Source organism: Schistosoma mansoni (assembly GCF_000237925.1).
Source record: "Schistosoma mansoni, WGS project CABG00000000 data, supercontig 0129, strain Puerto Rico, whole genome shotgun sequence".
Lineage (NCBI taxonomy): Eukaryota > Metazoa > Platyhelminthes > Trematoda > Strigeidida > Schistosomatidae > Schistosoma > Schistosoma mansoni.
This window is the reverse complement of record NW_017386036.1, coordinates 114,541-139,745: the sequence shown is the minus strand read 5'-3', so window position 1 is coordinate 139,745 and position 25,205 is coordinate 114,541. Positions and strand designations below refer to the sequence as shown.

General features: G+C 39.1%; 1 protein-coding gene across 1 annotated transcript; it reads right to left on the bottom strand.

Annotated features, from left to right (window-relative positions):
* Positions 1–999: 999 nt before the first annotated feature.
* On the bottom strand, positions 1,000–24,978 carry Smp_212200 (hypothetical protein). The gene is made up of 7 exons (XM_018792731.1): positions 24,691–24,978; positions 14,877–15,812; positions 12,166–12,536; positions 10,957–11,492; positions 5,347–6,061; positions 3,898–4,091; positions 1,000–3,542 (listed from the first exon to the last, which is right to left on the bottom strand). The coding sequence occupies exons 1-7, from the start codon at positions 24,817–24,819 to the stop codon at positions 2,731–2,733; spliced, it is 3,693 nt and encodes a 1,230-aa protein (XP_018644658.1). The 5' UTR covers positions 24,820–24,978; the 3' UTR covers positions 1,000–2,730.
* Positions 24,979–25,205: the final 227 nt, after the last annotated feature.

The following is a 25,205-nucleotide window of genomic DNA, read 5'->3' as shown; positions in this document are numbered from 1 at the left end:
TTAAATTGGATAAGATGAAGGAACAGTCGACGTTCTCATGTCCGATAAAAAAACATATATTCAGTCGAAAAATAAGAAAACAAAATTTCGAGTTAAAAGAAAACCCACTATGCTTCTTGGATAAGATGATACCCTGTGATCAGCGATTACCAGGTGCCAACACGTTCAAGGGTAAAATGTTTTTAGACTGAAGTATTTGAAACAAGATTGCCGCAACATTCAGTTTTTTAGAGAATCCTGTTAACTCCGGTACAGATATACTAAGCGATACAGAATAGAAATAATCAACTCCCAAAATCACTACTATCAGTCAATTACAACGTAGAACCTATACGTAAGTTCATCGGTTCAAGTTCACATACCCCATCAGCACAGAGAGATGAAGTCGTCAGGCTAAATCCCAGAGTAGTAGAGGTAGTACAGTATCAGGCAATAATAGGAGAGATTAGACATCGAAGATACGATTGGAAAAAATATAAATTAGTGGAATAAGAATAAAAAACGTTATGAAGAATTTAGAATTTGGAGAAAGACAAAGAATGAATGAACGTGTGCTATTCCAAAAGATTTCGAGCCATTTCATTCAGTCTCCAATCATTGGTTACAATAATCACACGGAGTCCAGCCAGGTAGTCTACACGTACCAACATGGCTTAGTCCACTTGTCAGTGACTTCATAGACTGATGCCATGTTCTCGTTTGGCCGTCTCTAACTTTCTTCCAGGTTGCTCCTAGACCAGAAAACATCGCTCGCCGAGGTAGGCGGTGGTTAGGCATACGTAACACATGCCACCTCAGTTTTTATTTATTCGAACACATAAATATTGGTACAAGGAAGCACCAGATATATATGCGCCGCACAAATCTCATTTGATTTGTGTGAGGGCTGTGATACTGCCCAGGTGCCCAAACTGAAGCAGGTGGTTTTCTTAGGGGGTCACACCCGGAGCCTTTGACCTAAAGGTCGGATCCACAAGGCAGTGGAGCATCGTGAGGACATGCAGTCTCATGGTGGTCGGTGATCAACGACTGATTCATACGCCATTTTTTCCCTCAGGATACTGGAGCCCATGTGCACCAATGGTTTGGAATCAGGGTTTTCCAACTCCCCTAGGTGAACTTTCTGTGTCCACTAACCCGGTTAAAGCGCCAGAAATTCGCTTTTCGTCCTCTCACTTTCGTGAACAACACCCGTGATGCGAGAAGGCAGTGAGTAGGACTTTTGTGGCAGAGGCTATATACGCGTGGCCATGTGAGAGCATTTCAAGAGAGAGAGCGGACCCTCCCCACTCTCGGCCGTACCAGGGCATTTGGGGGCTGCCACCTCAGTTGAAGACTTACTACCTATTCAATCGACCCCGCATTTTTACCTAGTGCTTTATTCCTAACCCAGACAGTGCTTACTCCAAGGTCCCAAAATATACAAGCAATGCTTCAACAACACCTATGGGCGAATACTAGTAACCTATGAATATCCCCTATTCTTAACGGCCGTTTCACATCCATAAAGTAGGACGAAGCACACTCTCCCTTTGGTCGGAAAACGGATATCAAGCCTGCGCCACAAGTGACGTAAGGTGACAAGAACACTGAATTCATGCTACATGAGAGTGAAAGCCGAGAACCGTTAAATATCGAAATTCTACTCATTTAAAGTAATATAAGCTAATTGTCAGTTTTTGACCTTTAAGTCACATCAGTTAATGAGATTGTACACCTGAATTACTGTAAGATGCTGACTGTATTGTATATGTAACCTCTCCACAACAAAGTTCAGTGACGCCGACAGTGAAAAGTGACTAATATGATTGAAACACTATATACGACCAAAAGACAAGTAACATGAGTTGTGTATGAATAGTTAGAACCAATCCTATTAGCGTTTGAGACGAAGTAGCTGAGAGTATGACTTAAAATCTATCCCAAAAGTGCAAACATCCTAGGTATTTACTTGCCCTGAACCTTGGAGATAAATCATATTTCCTATATGAGCATTTGCTTTTGGTTCATTTCCATATTGTATTCCTCTTTTTTCGTTGTTTCGAAATGTAGAGATTCAGAGTGACAAACTACTGAATCATCAGTTTTCGTACATCCCAGACTGATGTAATTTACTATAAAACCTATTTACATGAAAACATCAGGCCGTTTCACAATGACTTTGCAAGTATATATCAAGTATTACGAAAAAGCGACTTAAGATCAATATCTCTGAAAAGTCTATTTGTTGATTCATGTTTTCTTTACTCTGCAAATATATTACTTGTTCGGCTACCCTTTGACATGGCGTTAAAGGAAATAAAAGATGAGCTGATACTCTTGGCACGTATTTCAGAATCGCAGAGGGAAGCGCATGCATTCTGATAAGAAAACATGTCTGCAAATAAATAAATACTTCATGATGTACACTTCTGAAGATTACATAAAATGGATGAATATTAAGTATAAAATAACATAACAGAAGTAACCAAGTAGTTATAAAAACTGGATATGTACATGCAAAATATTGAGATAAAAAATGACAATTATCTATTGCGATAGCTCTGAAGGAAAATAAGGATTAAAATACCAGTAATGTAAATGAATTAGTACAAATAAATTATACATGCAGGACACTAGTATAAACTGGAATGAAATAGTAATTGCATTGCATGGGGTGCATTGATGTGCAAGGTTCATATCATATATACACAAACTGTACGACTTTAATCAACAAAATAATTATTCCAGTTACTTTAAAACAGGTAAACTTGAGGACATAATGACATTATTGCTATCGTCGCTCGCGTAAGTAATTACTCTATTTGAAATCCCATTGATGAGATTGTGAGATGGATCATCCAACGCATTTGGCACGTCAGTATGAAGGTTTGACTCTTGTAATGATGTTTTTTGTAGACGGTATAGATGTTGAGCCGCAGTTTTGGCACTCTCTAAATAAGTTCCTAAATCTACCTTATATTCTTTATGTTTTGCGCCTTCGGGGACAAAGGGGAACGAAACTTTGTCATTCATTTTTCCCCAAGAAAATGTTGTATGTACTCCATTAGATGACTGAGATGAACTTAAAGGACCTATGGGAGTAAAAACTTGGTTTATTCCTTGGTGTTTGTCTGAAGGATCTTGCTCCTTTTCAAAATAACCGCATTCTGTATTCATATTATTATGATCATATTTATGTAGTCGTTCAAAGTTAGTAACATGGGTTGTGATTACATCCAATTGGGCCTCCATAACACTTAGAGCATTTTCAAATGGCGTTAGGATACACTCATCTATGTTCAACAAGTTATCTTGAGTTTGTGTTAACTTTCTGAGCTGTTCAACTGAAAAATGAAAGGTCATGTTGCCTAAATTCGTTACATGGTTGGCAAGATCAGAAAACTCATTCAACGTGGAATGGTCATATATCTTGACATTATTTTGATACACTGGACTAGTAGAATTCACAGACTGATTATGGCTATCTGGCTCTAACCAGTCAATGTCCAAAGAATTTAATCCAGACGCTGATGAGAGGTGTACAAATTCATTCGATGTGCCTGGAATTCAAGAAAAATAACAGTTTAAATTATTAGTTTATTACTTAAGAAAATAAAAATCTAAAAATTGGGTAATCTGTACAAACTGAAAAGAATGTCTACAATAACAAAATCCCCGTAGAAATTTCTGGTACTGCTTCAATAACTTTTATTAGTTTTTAGATTGTTTCAAATATGAAGCAAATTTGAATTTCCTTAATAATATCCAAATGAACACAGAAAATGTATATCCATAATATATCTAAGCGGAATAACTGTTTCATGAAAAATCACATAAAAATAGAAATATATTGATATACAAAATGGATATTGTAGATCAATAGTGGAAAGCACAGAAGGATAAAAGTATACTTACAAGTTGTGGGCAGAATATTAGATCCTTTTACATCAGACTGTTGACTGACACAAGGTGTAACGAAATCATCATTTAAAGGACTACTCAGTAAATCAGAGATGATTGAACGTGCACATTTTGGAATAGATAAGTTAATAATATCTGATCCGACACCCGTTCCCAAGTGATTAGTTGAAATTCTGTCGCTTGATTCACTGATGACATACGGAAACAAAGTAATATGAATTAACGAGTTATTTCTATGGGGTGATTTGAATGTTTCACACAATTATTCTATGCTTCAGATAACTCACTATTAGCCCTTAAATTAAAATTTAAAGCAATTAGTCCCTTTAATAAATTTCGGTAGTGTAATAAGAAGACGAAGATTGTTTTTACATTATTTATTTATTAACCTTGTTTTCTCTTACCCTCCATCTCTAGTCTAGTTGACTTTTTATTTTTACATATAAATGTTCTTAACAAGTATATGTGTGATCAGATTGTTGGAAATGTATTGCGCTAATATATCACATAGTTCTGATAAACTTCGTCTTCTTATTACACTACCGAAACTTTAAATTAAACCTTAAGTCAGGATAGAAACGTGTATTTGTCAATGACAATACATAGACCTACAACCTCGACTTTCAAAAAGCAATATCCAAATAATAAACAATATAGTCGGTCGGTTATCATCAATTTAGAACATAGTATGAACGTGTAGCGGTTAAATCAGAACAGCTAGAAATGAAATTAGCAAGATAAAGAGCGAATAAGAGTATTTAACTTCAATGAGTAACGAAGAGAGAGAGAAAAAAAGACGCAGTTTTACAAGAATGAGATAGACGAAGAATTATGGGTCACAAGTAATCCAATATTTAGAGCAAGATAGAGAAATAATACAATCCCACCACTCTTAACTGTTCTACCTTAATCCCATTCAACGTCTCAAACCACTCACTACGAGTATTCCATGAGTTCTAATCACAGAATGTTCACATACCGACACTATTGAGACCAGACGTTAGTGACGTCACTGAACGATCCTATATCTTGATTGGCTTATCCTTACCATTATGCCAACCTACTCTCATGTCAGTCAATATTACACATCCAGGTATGAGGTGGTGGTTAGGTATCCACAACACATATCTTCAATATAAACCTCACTAAATGTCATAGCACTAAGTTATGATACACATTAATCATCATATAAAGTACGTTATATTCATGATCACAGGATGGACATGAGAATGAGAGAAACTAAGAGGTCAATAAAACTTCGCGACCTGACTTAATGGTTAAGCCTAATTAACTTCAGGAGATTCACAGTAAAACGGCAAAAGATCACAAATACTACTGACCAGTTGTACCAAAATTAAGAATAATTCATATGTTTTTCGATGAAAAACTTCTACACCTTTTCCAAAGTCTCAATTAAAATCACACTAAGATAAAGCAACTTACTTGACTGAAATTTCTTCATCGTTATTGGACCTGTTGATTTTGACATCAGCGGATGTTTGAATCATAGGCTTGTCAGGTGACGAGGTTGAAGAGCTATTAGAATCATATGAAGGAAATTGTTGACCTGACTCTAAATGATTATTACAAGCAGTATTGGAAAAATATTTCAAAGGACTTAGTGTAGAATCTTCAGAAGCAGAAATATCAAGAATAGCACCTAGATCTTTACCAGACGTATTAGTAATCCTAGGATGAGAACAAAGCAACTGCCAAGCAGTGTTCTCTCTGCATAATTTATCATTATTCTGTGAAACGGGCGGCTGTTCTGCATAAGATCTCGGTACCTTCAAAAATTCATCTACAGAACACGAATCAGGAGTAACACTACTGATATTTATCACTCCATCAACATTAAAACCTGAAATTTCTGGAATGATATCAGGACCTAGATCTTGAAGAAATCCTGACAAATCTTGAGAGGCAATATGATAAGTAGGATCAGTGACTTGGTATGAAACGGATTCCGACTGAGCAGAACCGTTAATTGCTTCATCTAATGGCCAGTTGGTATTAGGACATTCAGAGTCCGGAGTAGAAATGCAAAAAGTATGATTATCGTTTGATGGCTGTAAGTGATCACACTTAGACGCAGTGATTTCACTATTAGCTTCAGAAAGATTTCCAAACGCTATACCTCTCAATTCCATATAGAGACCTATAAAACAAAATGAAGATGAAAAACGAAATTCTTTATTCAGTAAAACTTTAAAAACTGTCTATGAATACTTTGTAAAATTTCATCAAGACCAAATAAGCAACTATTTATCGTTATTGTTCTAAAATAAGGATGAAAAGTAACATAATCGGAATTTTTAAAGAGAAATCCCTAAACAATAGAATGTACCAGGGTAAAAGACAAGAAACTAGGAATTTTCAATTTTAGATGGGTTATATATTTTAGCACGTGCAAAGTAACAATTTTTATATAAACAGAACCACTACCATGTCACAAGGCATCCTAAATAAATACAAACTGAAGGAAGCAAAGGAATAACCCTGCCTAGTCCCCATGAAACAAGTAACACTAGTTACTATGTTCTATATAATTGTCCTGCATTTTATTACTTAGCCAAAACAAACCCAGTTTCACAGAGCTTAAGTGATTTGGCCTTAGAAAACTTCATCAACAACAATGGTCATCTTTCATGAACTCGGATACGAGATATTTCAAAACAAAAAAAACGTTTATCTCAGATTATACAAGCTATTTGAGATTACCTTCGAATGCCAGATTTTAACTAGTGTTTAAGTAATATAACAAATAGTATATGTTCATTAACTCAGAGCTAAAAACAATCTGGAAGATTAAAGTAATTCTTTAAGATAGATATAAGTAAACCAGATATAGAACGTTCATTTGTTGTTTGCATTTGCCTTAAACATATAAGAAAACGGAACAAGAAACTGGACGTAAAAGAGGTGATCGTAAGCCGAAACAATGTGGTCGCTAGTTGAGTTTCAACATTTAAAAAAAAACAGTTAAGACCGTCTACAACAACTGTGAGACTATTTTCTTTATTCCGAAGGTAGGAATCCACTACAGTTAAATCAACAGTTTCACATAGTGTCTGTTCTATATTTCCCGCGTGGTCTAGCGGTTAAGATTCCTGGCTCTCACCTAGGCGGCCCGGGTTCGACTCCCGGCGCGGGAGCCAAGACCCCGAATGCCCTGGTACGGCCGAGAGTGGGGAGGGTCCGCTCTCCCTCTCGAAATGCTCTCACATGGCCACGCGAATATATAGCCACTGCCAGGGAAGTCCTACTCACTGCCTTCTCACATCACGGGTGTTGTTCACGAAAGTGAGAGGACGAAAAGCGAATTTCTGGCGCTTTAACCGGGTTAGTGGACACAGAAAGTTCACCTAGGGGAGTTGGAAAACCCTGATTCCAAACCATTGGTGCACATGGGCTCCAGTATCCTGAGGGAAAAAATGGCGTATGAATCAGTCGTTGATCACCGACCACCATGAGACTGCATGTCCTCACGGTGCTCCACTGCCTTGTGGATCCGACCTTTAGGTCAAAGGCTCCGGGTGTGACCCCCTAAGAAAACCACCTGCTTCAGTTTGGGCACCTGGGCAGTATCACAGCCCTCACACACATCAAATGAGATTTGTGCGGCGCATATATATCTGGTGCTTCCTTGTACCAATATTTATGTGTTCAAATAATATAATAATTTCCCAAAACAGAATCCAGACTGATTATAGGAATAATACCTGTGGATATAAATACTGAACATGGCAGAACTGCCTGGTCTAAGGTACTTAGTTCGATGTGTATTCGTGTCAATCGACACATCATTTACGTCTTTATTGGACCATCAATCACATCGGAATATAAAAAGAAGTATCCAAAAGTTATTTATATCTACACAGATGAACTATAAAAAAACATCGTATAAAATACCTCAGTAAACAATTACTATACTGTATCAAGTTAACTGACCATTGTTTCTGAAAGGTAGAAGATACGACAAACACTACTGTTTTCACTATGTGTTTAGCGATAGATGAAAAGATGGATGTTTATCATTTACTCTTATTGATTCATTTGACTTTATTTGTGTGGCCACACACACTTAAACTGATGTCAGCCAGTCACAAAGTAGAACTTCGTACATACGTACATCAGTTTGAGTTGCCATACAACATTAGCACAGAGATGCAGTTGTCGATTCCAACCCCATAGTGGTAAAAGTGGTAAGAGTATAAGCAGTAATCCGAAAGATTAGGGTTTCAAGATGTTATTCAAGGAGTATAATACAGTGAAATAAATTCGAAAAGAGAAAAAAAGATAGAGACATGATGAATTCAGAAGATTAGAACTTGGTAGAACACAAAGAGTGGATGCACCTTCGTCATTGCAAACGATTTTGAGCCATGTCATTCAAGGTCTCTAACCATCGATTACTATACTCCCGCGAATCCCAACCAGGTAGTCTACACCTACCAACATGGCTCACTCCACTTGTCAGTGACTTCATGGATTTGTGCCACGTTTTGGTCAGGCCGCCCCCTAGCTTTTTTCCAACCAACTGATGAGCACAATAGGATGTGATCCAATCGCTTACATCCTGTTTAGGTTTATGGTTAAGCATAAAGCTTATTCTCTCAATGATAATGACTTTCGCCACATAGCACGTCTTACTAAAAACTGATTTTAACCTTTATTTTAACAAAGGGCTATTTAACTCACCTCCAAATTGTAGGGTAATGTAGATAGGCTTTTTTGGTACCAAAAATGTAGTAGGTCTCATTATACTATGACTTTTCAATCGATTTATGATTATAGGATGACCATGCTCCATCAGTGTTTTGTTCAGTAACCTCACTTTGTCTTCAGTCGTACCGTTTGTATGAATACGATCAATCCTATTAAGTAGCCCCTCAAACAAGGCTCGCTTGGATTGAAGTGGGCAATAACTATGATTAGTAAAATACTGGACTGTCCAAGTGGGGTTTCTAAAAATGAATTATTTGATTGAACCATCTTCTCTTCTACTTATAAGTATATCTATAAAGGAAGCTGATCTTTTCTCGCCTCTTCACATGGAAGACCGATGTGGTCTTAAAAAATGTTAAGTTTGTTCAATGAGCGATTCACATTCTCCTTTTTATCACAGACAACTATGACGTCATTCACAAATCCCCCATAGAGGGACATATTTTCGATAAGGTCTTCGGCTAGATATTCAACATGTGCCATAAGCATGTCAGCTAATAATGATCCTAACGGATTAGCCATGACAAACCCATCAGTCGGGAGAAAGTATTCATCTTTAAGTGTGAACTGGACTTTGTCAACCCAGAATAGTGAGAAATCTTTAAGAACTGTCAGAGGAATATATATATACTCACTAACATACAATATCAATATTCTTTTCGAACGGCATATTTGTGAACGAGGAATTCACGTTGAAAGAATATATTGCCTCTCCCTCGAAATTAATATCACCCAAATAATTCACTCAAAAGAATCCTTCAGAGGATAATTACATAAAAGACTTCGGTAATATGGATTTATTATCCATGATGGTTAGTTTCAGATCACTTTCTTTAGTATATCTCTTTACTTTTACCTTACATTTATCTAGTTAACCCTCTATTTTTCATATTTAAATGTTCTTAACAAGTATATCTGTAATCAGATCGTTCTAAATGTATGGTGCTAATATGTATTACAGAATTCTGATGATTTTCGTCTTCTTATTACACTATCCAAATAAACCAGTATAGAAAATTTTTTATTTTATTTTATTTAGACACATAAATATTGGTACAAAAGAGCACCAGATACATATGCGCTGCACAAATCTCATTTGATTTGTGTGAGGGCTGAGATACTGCCCAGGTGCCCAAACTGAGGCAGGTATAGAAAAATATAATTTACAGAAGATGGATCAAGAGTGAAGGCTCTTGAACCAACAACGTCGACTCCACACTTTGTAACTTAACCTATAGTGGGCTCAATCCAAAAAATAAATGATAACTTCAGATTATTCATTCAAACCCTCAATGTATTGTACAATAGTATGCACCCGACGTTCTACAACATAAGAGAAAACAGGACTACTTAATCAAAATTTAATTGACCATCAAGCATCAATCAGTGGTCTTGAGTGCTGTTAGAGGTATGAGGGCAGTTATCACTTCCCGGCTGCCCACACCGTGGAAGGGTTCTTCTAGAGGTACCTGAAAAGGAAATTAGGTTAGAAGTGGTCTCAATGACCTGAGAGAGTGACCGCAGTGCCCAAGGGACAACTGCTTGAGATAGGTCACACACGACCTTTTTGTGAGTAATTTTCGTGTTAGCTCCATACTTGTTGGGACCTTACCACCGGAGACGGATATCTGTGGGATAAGGCGAGGTGTGCATTTTTAGGGTCGACCTTTTCTAACCCCGCCCCTCCTTGTGGGAAGGCAGCACCACTGTTATGCTGGTTGTCTGAAGGAAACACCTTACTGCCTTCACACCTGTATGCAGTCAGCAGTATGACTTCGCCTTCGGACCTTGAGTTTGCTGCTTTTAGTCTTACCGCTCTTCAACTGACCTGCCTGGCATGGTAGGACCATGAGGAACGATTGTCCCAGTCAGTATAGCTCGATTGGTTCATTACGATAGGCAAGCCCGACCACCACGTCAAGGTAGCAGCAACGGTCGGGATTAAAATCGCTTCATAATTTTCTTCCTTCCTATACTATATCCCTATATAAAACCTTTCTTTTATATACTACCACCTCTAAATTAACTACTATGAATCCGGTGTTCATCTTGTTGTGCTAACGAGATATGGCAACTTGGACCGATGCATATATGTGCCTAGTCCTACGTTGTAGCTGACTGACATCAAGCATCAATGCACTTAAAATAGCAACAACTAAGATACATCAAGTAGTTAGCAATAGATCTAGACTAACTAGGATTACAAAACAGCATTAAAAACGAAATCATAGTATCTCGATACTTAAGTGACAGATCGGATGCATATGCTAAAATTACTAACAATGATAAAATACTAATAGTAGTTGTTTAAAAGAGATAACTTACGATTGACTTGATCTTCAGGGGTATGTATAACGGGAGCTGTATGTTTGATACTTCCAGCAAACTTCGATGTTGGGAAGTCACTTGGTTTGGATGTGCCTTGATACGCATTTTTGGAAACGCCAGAGTCTTGCTTTAATTGATCAGACACAGAAGGCAAATTTGACCTGTTTAATATTTGCCATCCAGAAGCTAATAATGGACGTAACTGACAGACTTTATTCAAAATAGACCAAACATCAATTAACAGACCTCGTTTTGAAAATCCAGAGTTAAGATCACGTGGTCGTAGTAACCCCGTCCGCCATTCGTTCTTGCGGGATTTTCTAGCTGGACGTAAAACCATCCGACAATTAATACAAACAGATGAACAAAGTTCATTACCAGTCAACAAGTCTACATTCGAAAGTAGTCTCGAGTCAAATGATGTACCACCGCACAAACGATGAAACCAGCATAAACAATGTGAACATTGAATAAGACCAAGTTCTTTTTCTGTAGCATATGCTCGCGCATTGCAACAGTGACAAGAAAGAAGTCTGGTGAACTCAGGAGCACTTGATCTATCAGAATATGGTTCACTAAAAACAAGAAAATAAATCTATATGAAGACGACAAAAAACCTAGGATCGTATCCATACAAAACAAAGCAAACCTGAGCTAAGTTAAATTCATTTTGAAACAAGTGCACACAGTTTGGAACTGCAACACCATTAAATAACAATTTTCAAGGTGTGGGTGCAAGTATTAAAAACATGAAGAATGAGAAAGGAATCCAACTTGATGATTGTAAATCACACTTGACTATAAAACTAAGTACTTTTAATACACGAAAAACTTGGAAACTAACCATTTTGAATATACAGTGACTTTAAACTTTGTCGGCAAATAAAGAACTTAAAACTGTATTTTCTTTATTTCTCATAAAGTTTGGTAGTGTTACGAGTTAAAACCGTTGAGGAAAGTAAACAATGGATAACTTATATACATCTTTTGAACGATGATCACACAATAAACTAGTCCCTTTTAGTTATGCGGAACACTAAAACAATACATTTAGAAGTATTGGCTAAGACAAATTTTTAAAGGTGTTTAGGGCGAAATTAACCATAAAAAAGTCACAGAAGCCACCAGACAAAAACTATCTTTGAAGAGAAGTCAGGAATGAGAAAAGCTACTGAAAAGTGAATTAACTATTTTAAGACCAAATACCTCGGTTTTTCCTTTGAGATTGGCCCAAGAGAAGATAACTGCATATTAGATTTCCACGGCAAACATCGATTCTGATAAGTTTCTCTTTTTGTGTGTGTTGTGGATTTTGTGCTGCCAGACACATCTTTGTGGTAATTAACAATGTGAGCGTCGAGTAACTTTGAATTTCGCAACTGACGGGAGCAGTGAGGGCATGGGTATACAACAGGAGCAGCTGATTTAGCGGGAACTTTTGTGAAAATCTCTCCCGAGATAGGCATACTAGATATTTTTATTTCTGCTTCTCTTTTGTATACTATAGTTCGACGTGGTCGTTCATCACATTTACTTGACTCAGACAAATTTGATGAACTGTTTGAGAGATGAGATGCCTTCTCTAACAGTTTTGTTTCTTTCTTCAGGGAAAAACATTATACTGACATTATCATAGACAGAAGCAGTATATAACTAAAATATAATGCATGAAATTGGCAAAAAGGACACATCAAAAACGAACACTGATACGACAAGCATAATCTTTCATTGTGAGTAGTGTTACAGACCCTTATAATGGCTTCAGATTAGTTTCAACCCCACAAGATCAAGTATAACTGACCACCGTCTCTTTACAGTGATTTACAGATTTATCTACATAACTATGTAGGGGAAAATATGGTACAATATGAGAGAAGAGACAAATATCACTATGGAAAATATAACAAAACACGAGAATCTGATGAGGTCGGAAAATAATGCACATTAATAATGAGTAAAAAAAGGGTAACTAATACACTTATCAGCTTTTCGTCATAGAGCTTGTGTAGAAGTTATGAATTTTACTAAAAATAAGTTCAGCGTTACTCCTAGAAAATATCTGGCGGTTTCGAACACCCAATACTCTGATTAGGGAGTCGTATATACTATAAGCTAACCTGCTTTTCCATCACTCCACAACGCTACGCAATAAAACGGTTGGGCTTTACGTCACCTGGAACAATGGTCTTGTGACTATGTGACACATAACATAAACACTGAAGTTGAAACGCTTTTGTAAAATGAAATGTAGGTATAAACAATCCGATTGTTAACTATGAGTCACTCAATAAAGGAAACTAGTATAATGCTAAGGTGATGTAAACCAGATGTTTAAAAAGCGCTTCTCATACGGGGCTCACATAAAAAGATATAACAACAACCCATACAGTCAATAACTGTTGAATTGAGTCCCATAAGGAAATTCAAATTTGATAGGTTTCACCTACAAAACAACATAAATCGATTACTGAAACCTCTAAGTGTTGTGGCTTAAGATCCATGACCGTGAATATCGCACTGTTTCAAAAGTTCAACTCCCTATTGTACTCGAGAAAAGAATGAATTAAAAGTTGATATGAGGAAGTTGAACTTGTTGTTTGTAAACTAATTACACTAATCACTGTTTCTAAAACACTTAACATAAATACAATTGGCCACGAATCATATTTTTATCATGTCTATCATTATCAGGTCTTTAACAACCCAGTATTCCTAAACTTTATTGCACTCGACCACTTTCAAAATCAAAGCACGACTTGAAGAGAAATATAAGTACATTTTCAAACAAAAGCCAAAGTTAATCAGTTATATATCGGTTAACATAATTATAATTTACGGAGTTGTCACTGAATATAAATACCACGGAGAACTTTTTTAATACAATCAAGATACATTAATAATAAAACAACGAACTCCATACTAAATAAGTCGACGCATATAGGAATATACTAAAATCCAATGAGCCAAGCTTATTGTAAATCAGTTAATGATTTCTAAAATTGGTTTCTTCATAAATGTAGTATCTAGGGATAAAATAACTTAGGTTTAAACCCTGAATGTTTTAATATCCCGTCCCAACTAATTTGTCATCATTCTTATTTTCTTTCATACCAACTTTATGATGTGTGACAACTGTTTTTGTTTTAATCCGACCCGAGATCTCTTAAACTAATGGCTATGAATACTAGTCACTTAATCACATACATAAAAACATGAGAACACAAGATTTGTTGAGACAAAATGACGAGGCGAAGATTCTGTATTTCGAAAACATAAAATCGATTGTGACGGATACCGATCCTTCGTTATAAAGATTTATATTATAAGCAACACTACGCACAGACAACTCTTACAAGTAAAGAGAAGATCTAAGATGCTACTTCACACAACGAACTGGTTATTACAGGTCATCCTGACACAGAAAACAGTAAGAGGGTGTCAACCTCCTTGAAGAGCTTTCATATGACTGGGTGCTTGTCTCCTAACATAGAAATTTTACTCTCCGGTTTTACCTGAGGGGTGTTTTACAAAAGAGTAGGTAGACATCCAACACAGAACGGGATGGCGAACATATAAGGTTTACTTAATGGTGTTGGATCGGATCCCAAAATTGTGAGGGAAGTAATGACGTATGGACAAACTTAAATATTCAGGAACAATGAATATACATTTCCTGACGCTGTTGACTTGCTGTGCACATTAAACTATCAGATCAGAGGGCTATGGAGTGATTCCCATGGAATATCTGTTTCGTCATTCAGTCAACAGCATTGACAAAAACTATCGTCAGGTTAATTTAACCCCTATAATCGATTGTACAACTAGAGAATATCACTTAAGAGTACACATTATGAGCACTGAAAACTGTAACCAAGAAAACGATTTGACAGGTTTTAGATGACAAAAATTATACTTACTGTTTCATCACTTTTCTGATAGGATGGGATTGATGATCCAAATGGTGGCGTAACTGTGTTTTCCGTTATATAATTCTCAGTTCTTACAGAACTAATTTTAGGACTGTTCAGTGAATCAGGATCACGTCTGGTCTGGTGATTTGGCCTTTCGGAAGATGTTCGACTTAAGGCAGACACAGAACCATCGGATCCATATAGATATATTTCATTTTCTTCGATAGCTTTTCTCTTCAGTTCACGGCGTCTTCGACAGGCCTCATGAAATTGGAAAACACTCTTGTCATAAACCATTCCATCCTGTTCGATAATACCATCATACAATGTTGGGTGAAGAGTCTTCTTGTCTTCCGAAGCAGATGAACTGCTAGTACTTGCACGAGTAGGACGTGATCGATACTTGGGTATTTCAGGATCTAAGGTTCGGTCTGTTGACTTGCTTTCTGATACAGTTGTTCTTATTCTTTTAGCTCGAGTTATTCCTGATGTATACTCACTACTACTACAAGAATGTTGCAGATCAAATTTATTGGGGATTTTATTTGCAGATAGTGAACTTTGCTCTTTACAGAATTTTAAAACATAATCGATTTCATATTGAGTTGCTTTGCGTAACTTGTTGACGGGTGTCCACTCTACAACACGATCCCAAATATAGCGCAAACGATACTCTGCTCTTGTGCCGTGTCGTTGACGATGGGCTAGAACCTCAGCAAGATATTCAAAGTCGTTGCGCCATGCAGCCATCACATAACTACCCACGTCAAAGTGGTTATCACTGGTTTCTGGACTTCTGTTCATCGAACAGTTAAAAGGGTAGGGTTTAACAAGTTTTGGAGTGTCCTTTGTGAAATCTTTTTTCACAGCGCGTAAGTATTTTGAATTTATCGGGTACCAAGAATCATAACGTGAACTCCAATCGCAAAAATGAACATGAACCTAGAAATAAAAGAACATGTTTTTTTGCAAATAACGAATAATGTAAATCATTTAACGATTACGAAGTTACATACATGCTTCCAAGCTATAACACTGTGTGAGAGATAGTGATACTAAATGTCCGTCCAAAACCAAGTAGCAGCTGGATGCAGAAAAGCAACTTACTTGTTGAAAGTTAGCGCACTCAAACACCCTGGTACGACCGAGGTTGGAGAGGGTCAGCTTTCCCTCTCGAAATGGTCTCACATGGACACGTGCATACAGCCACTGTCTTGGAAGTCCTACTTACTGCCTTCTCGAAGCGGGGGTGATGTCTACGAAATTGAGAAGACGGCAAGCGAATGTCTGGAGGTTTACCCAGGTTGGTGGATACGGAGGATCTATCTAGAGGAGTTGGGAAACCTTGATTCCAAACCAATGGTGTACATGGGCTTCAGGATCCTGATGAAACAGAAGGCAGATAAACCTATTGTTGGTCACCGGTTACCATAGGACTGCATTTCCTAACGTTGCTCCGTCGCCTTGTGGATTGGACCTTTAGGTAGAAGGCTCGTGGAATGGCCCCCTAAGAAACCACTTTCTTTGGTCGGGGCGCCCGGGCAGCATCCCAGCCTTCACATAAATTGGATCATTTGTGTAGCATATATATTTATATATAAATTTGGTGCCTTCTTGTACCAATCTTTGTGTTTAAATAAATAAATAATGAAAGGTAAGTCTTTTAACCACTAAACTACTTGCTTCACTGTTTAATTTGGAGTCAAAATATCTCACTGATATTTAGAACATAAAGGTGCAGTTTGATCATTTAAACTAAATGAAAAAATACAATCGTTTAAATTGTAGCTGTAAATAATTCCCCAAAATCAATAGCTCTTTAAGTGTTTGACATTGGATGCTGACCACATTGTTTTAAGTGGACTTGTTTAACTGAAGGCGTTCGGTCATGCATCCGCACCAGATCACGTTACGACTCAGCGTGGGAAACAGCTCCTACGTTCACTAGCCAGATTAGAGCGACCGCTTCTCGATATATTGATAACGCATCAAATATATCTTTCCTACCTCTTCGCATCTGACTTCTGATTTTAACCCGTTGGGGGACGATTCGAATATAGGTGTTACTGGTTAATAGTTGTCAAACTAGAATACTGGTCGTATCTTCAAAATTATCTAACACCGTCTCACTAGGACCTTAGCACCAATTGGGGCAAACTTATAACTGAACCAAAACTTATCCAGTCATAGACCAATAGAATGTTTATCAGCTATCTACGAAGATATTTCAATAATGTTGTTTGGTTTAATCATACACTTGAACCACTTCCTATGTATGCCCTGGTACGGCCGAGAGTGGGGAGGGTCCGCTCTCCCTCTCGAAATGCTCTCACATGGCCACGCGAATATATAGCCACTGCCAGGGAAGTCCTACTCACTGCCTTCTCACATCACGGGTGTTGTTCACGAAAGTGAGAGGACGAAAAGCGAATTTCTGGCGCTTTAACCGGGTTAGTGGACACAGAAAGTTCACCTAGGGGAGTTGGAAAACCCTGATTCCAAACCATTGGTGCACATGGGCTCCAGTATCCTGAGGGAAAAAATGGCGTATGAATCAGTCGTTGATCACCGACCACCATGAGACTGCATGTCCTCACGATGCTCCACTGCCTTGTGGATCCGACCTTTAGGTCAAAGGCTCCGGGTGTGACCCCCTAAGAAAACCACCTGCTTCAGTTTGGGCACCTGGGCAGTATCACAGCCCTCACACAAATCAAATGAGATTTGTGCGGCGCATATATATCTGGTGCTTCCTTGTACCAATATTTATGTGTTTAAATAAATAAATAATAAATTAACCACTTCGTGCTCTGGAGACAAATATGTTTTCAAGACCCATTATATCGCAAAGGTATATTAAGCATCCCAATAATTTCCTCAATATTGAATTCATTTATTTGATGTTTGCTTTAAAAATAAAAACGAAGTTAAAGTGACCACAGGGAGAACACATTTTCAGTTACAAACAGTAAAAAGTGGACATGTTGAATAAGGTTTTGCGTATGATGTACAGTACAAGATTTCAGCCAGATGTAGCATCTTAAGCTGTCATAATGAATAATAATAAATCTCACAAGTTGCGCGCTATTTAAAAGGACATTGGTATTTTTCCTCGCTGAGTAAATTCTATTGATTTGATCGTTAATGACGTTCAAGACTGTTTATACTTTGATTAAATTTCTTTCCGTTAAAGTATTCGATTAGAGTATCATTTCGGCTTCTAAAGTAGTTTATCGTCGGTTCTTTAGAGTACTTTGTCTTTTCTAATGTGCCTGTTAGTACTTTGGTTCTAACTATTTACAGTTTTCCACTTTTTTGGTCAAAGATCACTTTTTCTCCGGGTATTATTGTGTCTAGTTCTTTTTTTAAAAAAGACCTCTAATGACTGGAAAGTGCAATAAAAGCAATTGCCAGCGTCCAGGCTGTCGATATCCCATTGACAACGGCATGCAGTGCGACGAGTGCAAAGGCTGGTACCACGAAGTCTGCACAAATCTAAAGTCTGCGGCTTTCAAACGGTTCAGTAAGAATGGTTGCGTATGGCTCTGTCAACAGTGCTGTCTGGATGCAAATAGCTTGTTAACCGAGGCCATCTCAATGGTCAATGCTGCGAAAAGTGTCTTGACAAACGCGGTCGGGAGACATCGGACAGAACTTGATCTGTCAACACGCAGATTGATGTGAGGCAAACTCAGGTGAGTTCGAAAACTGCTGACTCACATCGTCAAAAGGAGGAAGGACAGCCTCCGAAGAGGTCTGTATCAACCAAAAACTCGAGAAAAGAAGTTTCTTCTGTCCCCCGTCTTCAAAATGGTATCCAGCAAGAAACTTCTAGAAGTGGCAATCGCAAGGTTCGGTCAGTTCCCAGCGCGAAACATGACCCGACCTCCCAAGTCGTCGACAACCCTCCGGAATCCCATAGTATGCCTGACGCGACTGTGGTCACTACCCTAACCAACGTCGACGATTGGGTACAGGTTGTAAGCAAAAGACGACATAACGAAGTAAAAGGGAATCCTGCCCCAATCAAAGTAGTCGAGAAATCGAAGACTGATTACAGCGACAGATCAGTTATTTTTCATAGAATCAAAGAGAGTGAAAGCTCTGAACCGAAAGCTCGTTTTGAGCATGATATTGTGTTGATAAAACAGCTACTCAATCAAGTTATGCCTCAAAATATCTCCGGAGTCACCTTGCTAAAGGTGTATAGACTAGGTAGTCTAGCGAATTCGAAACCTAATCAATTTAGACTGCTTAAAGTAGTATTCAAATCCCCAAATGATCGCGACCTAATTTTACAAAATGGACATAAAGGGTTCAGGAGTTTTTCTCCGCAAGGACTTACCGCTAGCGGACCGTGTAAAAAGACAGGAAGCCGAAAAAGAACTACAGCTTAGATTAGACGCTGGCGAAAAAGACCTAAAAATTGTAAATTTCCGGGTTGCGAGGCTTCGACAGAGAATGATGCCGAAGCTACTCCGGGTGAAGTACGAAGTCACTTAAATAGGCTTCGGATCTGTTACACCAATGCCCGGAGCGTGTTCAATAAGCGATCGGAACTAGGTGTACAGATTGACTTTACTAAGCCAGGCATAATCGCAGTCACAGAAACTTGGCTGACGCAGTCTCTAGATAGTAGAGAACTTGACCACGAAGGTTTCACATTAGTAAGGACCAACAAAATACAAAATCGTAAAAGAGGGGGAGTAGCTCTATTCATTAGGAATACTATCCCATTCACCATTATCGACAGTGTATCCCACGAGAGTGGGACGTGTGAACTAGTTAGTTGCCGCTTAAAATGCAAGGGACAAGAGCTGCTGATTGGTTTAGTTTATCGCAGTCCAAGCTGTGAGGTAAATGAGGTCCTGCTAAGCAATCTCAATACTTGGTCACAAAGTGGTCGATGTCTAATCCTAGAGGACTTTAACACACCCATGGTAGACTGGGAAAATCTGAGAACTGAATCGACAGATAATTCCTTCGAGCAGTAACTAGTTGATGCGATTATCACATGTGCCCTAGTGCAACATGTGAAAGAAGCGACTAGGTAAGACCAGGGCTCTGAATCATCCTTACTAGATCTTATATTGGCTCACTATGAGGATGACTTTGCGAACCTTGATTACATGCCACCTCTAGGCAAAAGTAACCATGCAGTTTTAACCTTTGACTTCCATATAACTGTCGATCACGAACACGCGTCAGCTCAATCCAGACCTAACGTCTGGAAAGCAAACATACAAGACATCATGCACTCAGCATTGTCAGTGGATTGGACAATAGACCCAGAGTCCTCAATCGAAACGGCTTGGGACGTATTTCGAAATTTATACTTAAAAGTTACTGCCCCCCACATCCCCTGGACTACACCTAGGGGGCCGAGAAACTCCCCACCGTGGTTCAGTAGGGAGTTTCGCATCCTTCCCCGTAAAAGAAGGAAAATGTGGGATAGATTTAGGTTACTGAGGACTGATGAGGCAAAATATCAGTATCAAAAAGCTCGGAATACCTGTGCCTCGACCCTCCGTAAGTCCAGAAAGCTGTACGAAGAGGAAATTGTTAAGGAATCCATAGAATGCCCTAAACGCTTGTATTCGTATATAAACCAAAGGACAAAAAGAAGAAATGTTCCTTCACTATGGGGAGACAGTACTGCCTCATCATTAGTGGAGGACGACTTTGGCAAAGCTCAAGTATTCTCAAAATACTTTAGCAATGTATACACCATAGGAACACCCTTCTCACCAGTCCATGAAAATCCCCCCACACAAACACCGGACAGCGTGACAATTAAAGAACTCGATGTCTTTGGTCTGCTAATTAAGCTTGACATAGGCAAATCCCCTGGACCCGATGAACTGCATCCTAGGTTACTAAAGGAATTAGCTAACTTTGTTGCGAACCCTTTAAGTGTATGTTTTAATCTATCCGTAACCCAGGGTCGTCTACCAAAAGACTGGAAGAACGCCATAGTAAGTCCAGTCTTCAAAACAGGTACAAAACATAAGCCTGAGAATTACCGACCAATTAGCCTAACTAGTGTGGTTGTTAAAATCTTAGAAAAGATTATTCGGAAGGAGCTGTTAAAGTATCTCGATGAAAACCGGATCCTCTCCGAAAAGCAGCATGGTTTTAGAACAGGTTACTCTTGTCTCACAAACTTATTAGTCGCTCGTGAAAGCTGGTGCGCTCTTAAGGACCAAAAATTACCTATAGACGTAGCTTACATCGATTTCAGCAAAGCTTTCGACAAAGTTCCGCATAACCGGCTATTATATAAGCTAAGGAATGTCGGGATTGGAGGCAATCTATTGATGTGGATAAAAGACTTCCTGGTTGGGCGTCAACAAAGAGTAAGGGTGAACTCCAAGTTGTCTAGCTGGGAAACTGTGCTTAGTGGAGTCCCCCAGGGTACAGTTTTGGGGCCAGTGTTATTCCTCTTGTACGTAAATGGCCTCCCTCGTCTACTATAGTCATTAGTCTTGCTATATGCTGACGATGTCAAGACATGGAGAGCGATGCAAAGTAAGGGTGATAGCTTAGAACTCTAAAACGACCTGGAGAAATTATCTGAATGGTCCCAAACCTGGCAATCGCCGAAAAATACTTCCAAATGTATTGTGATGCATATTGATCGTCAGTGTACAGATACATACACGATGAATAACACTGAGCTACCTATTGTCCAGACACACAATGACTTAGGAGTCATCGTTAGCGAAGACTTAAAGACTATTGCACACTGCCGTGCAATAGCGAAGCTCCTGTATGATGCTAGATTAACCAAGCTAAACCTATTCCTACTGTCATATCGAAGAACCAGGGGCGACTTGATTATAGTTTTAAAATTGCTTAGTGATAAATTTGCACCTGATATGCCCTCATTTTTCTTGTCTTCCAAAACAAAAAATTTAAGAGGACACTCCAAAAAAGTTCACAAGCCCAGAACGAATTACTTGTCAGCTAACTATCGACTTTCCCATCGAATCATCAACGAGTGGAATTCATCACCTCAAGAAATACCCTTCCACGGTGTGGGCAGCCGGGAAGTGATATTAGCCCTCATACCCGTAACTGCACATGAGACCAAGTTGGTCACTTTCAAATCCTTCCTACACCTAATAACTCTCTTATCTCCACGACTAACCCTTCCCACATCCTTTTATCACCTCGCACCGCTAGGGCAAACGATTCAAATACACGGAACGTTATTCCTGGTCTCCTGAAACCACGCTCTAAACTACATATAGGAACTTTTAACGTCCGAATACAGTGCCAATTAGGAGAACAGGCTTTCTTAGCTAGGACTTTAGAATCTCGCACCATCGATGTGTGCTGCGTCTCCGGAACGCGCATACAGGATCCGAGTAGCGTCATTCATTTGACCTCACCATGTCATAATAAAGAACTAACTCGATTCACACTTCGTGTATCTGGAAGCCCTGATGCTGCTTCCCGTGGCCTCGCTGAAGTAGGTATAGCATTAAGTACTAGGGCAGAACTAGCTCTCTTAGACTGGATCCCTGTAGACAGTCGTTTGTGCACTGTCCGACTAAACGGAACAGTAAGGACTCGGAAAGATAGGGAAACTCGTTGTTGCCTCTTCGTCGTCTCTGCCTACTCTCCCACTGACTGCAGCTCAGACGATATAAAAGATGAGTTCTACAGAAAACTTTCTGACCTTCTCCGAAAAGCTAGGCGTTCTGATGTAGTAATAGTGGCTGGTGACTTTAATGCTCAAGTAGGTAAACTAAGTGAAAGGGAAAGACAGCTGGGTGAATCTTATGGTGTCGTGGCTAAAAGAACAGATAATGGCGATTGTCTGTTGCAGCTGTGCTCAGATAACCACCTATTTCTTGCAAATACTAACTTTAAGCATGCGGAAAAACATCTTTTGACATGGCGACCCCCGAATTCGTCCCAACGTTGAACCCAATTAGATTACATCGCTATCAGCCACCGATGGAGTGGCTCGACAGAAGACTGTCGCTCATTCTGGAGCACATGTTTTGACTCAGATCATGCTCTAGTGCGAGCACGTATCTGTCTGCGTCTTACTGGACGTAGGAAAGACACTGCAGGGAAGCCTCTAAGAGTTCTACTTAATAATAGCCAAGCTAAGAATATATTTCAGGAACAACTGGAAAAACAGTTAGGCAGACATGTAAGTTGTGCCCACCCCGAGGCAGCGTGGAACGACATCCGAAAAGCTGTGGAAACAGCAGTGATATCCGCTAGTAAGGTAAACCATAAGGTCAGGGAGAAACAATGGATCTCGGCAGCATCTACCGCACTGATAGATGCTCGAAAACTCATCCCACCTGGCTCTGAACATAACAAAGAGCGGAGTCAGCTTAGGCGTAGGCTAATAAGAAGCCTATGCAATGATCGTGAACAGTGGTGGGTAGCGAAAGCAAGAGAGATAGAAAAGGCAGCGGCAATAGGTAACAGCAGACAGCTATTCAGACTTGTTAAAGAAACCGCTTGTATGAACCTAACTGACAACAAGACCATCTCAGAAAAAGATGGACATATCATCCATTTTCAATCCAGGAGATTGGATCGATGGGCAGAACAAATAGTTGAGCTAATGAAAGTAATTGCAATGATATTAGTTAAGGCATTCCTCAGTGGAGGATAAATATGTACAATATGTTAGTAACATTCTGGGAGATAAAGTACGACTGGAAAAAACACTGTAGTTAAAGTTTCAAACAAGTTTGTAACAAGCGAGGATTACCGTAACACAGTACGTCATGAAGAATGCGATGCAGCAATAAGTATGCATGTCATGGGTAAGATGTTTATTTATTTATTTAAACACATAAATATTGGTACAAGGAAGCACCAGATATATATGCGCCGCACAAATCTCATTTGATTTGTGTGAGGGCTGTGATACTGCCCAGGTGCCCAAACTGAAGCAGGTGGTTTTCTTAGGGGGTCACACCCGGAGCCTTTGACCTAAAGGTCGGATCCACAAGGCAGTGGAGCATCGTGAGGACATGCAGTCTCATGGTGGTCGGTGATCAACGACTGATTCATACGCCATTTTTTCCCTCAGGATACTGGAGCCCATGTGCACCAATGGTTTGGAATCAGGGTTTTCCAACTCCCCTAGGTGAACTTTCTGTGTCCACTAACCCGGTTAAAGCGCCAGAAATTCGCTTTTCGTCCTCTCACTTTCGTGAACAACACCCGTGATGTGAGAAGGCAGTGAGTAGGACTTCCCTGGCAGTGGCTATATATTCGCGTGGCCATGTGAGAGCATTTCGAGAGGGAGAGCGGACCCTCCCCACTCTCGGCCGTACCAGGGCATTTGGGGGCATGGGTAAGATGAAAGTATCCCCAGACTCCATATCGATTTGGTTGAAAATCTCACACATCTAGTGTTGTAAAAGCCATAAGTTTACCTAAACACAGCATGACATGCCAAAGTACGCTTCCTTAAATCTGGTGTTACTGAATCCGTTTTAAAGTTCACAGATGAATGGGAAATATGATACTCAAGAGCTTTAAAACCGGGAATTCAGGATGACAAAGCACGTGTTTTCATGGCAGGCAGATATAATCGCTATCTAAGCTATAAATTGGGAAATAAGAGAGCATTATAAAGGCTCTTCGTGATCTAGCTATTTTTAGGTGCAGCCATAGAAACAGAATAAATCAGTATGGACAGTATTGACTACGAAAAAAGGTTTGCATTTTTTGTGGAAGCCATGTAACACGCCAAATAGGCCACACATCAAGAAGGATTTTAAAAACTTGACACCCGTTTGTGTTAGCGTAAAAGATATTTATTATATTGTTGACTTACTTTACTTTCATCAACTTCAAGGACCTTCACAGGATACCAGTTCCCATAAGAGTCTTTCGCCTCAAGAAACGCATCTTTAACAACTCCGCAGATGCATTTCAGTAATAAACGTTCTTCACTTCTAGACATATTGGAAAAACGACAAGATGCAACCTGGACATGTCGACGTTACAAAATGGACTGTAACACGCGTAATTAGTGTTGACTACTGTATAAAAAAATCTAAAAAGCATTATGCATGCCGTAGTCAGTCAATAACAGGGGGAAGTAAAACAATAAATGGCAGTACGACTTGAAACTGAAGGATCAAATTAAGCGCCAGGGCAGAAACGGAACATTTTGATAAATAGTCTTACACATAAACTTTCAAATTCAGTTTCTTCTTCACCGAACCGCTGAAATAATTCCTGCCACTCGTCGCAGCAACCAATCAGGTTCGTAAGCTAATAAAAGGATGTGACACTTCCATCAACATTGTAGGTAATTACTGATGCCGTATTTCGTTCTATTTTGTC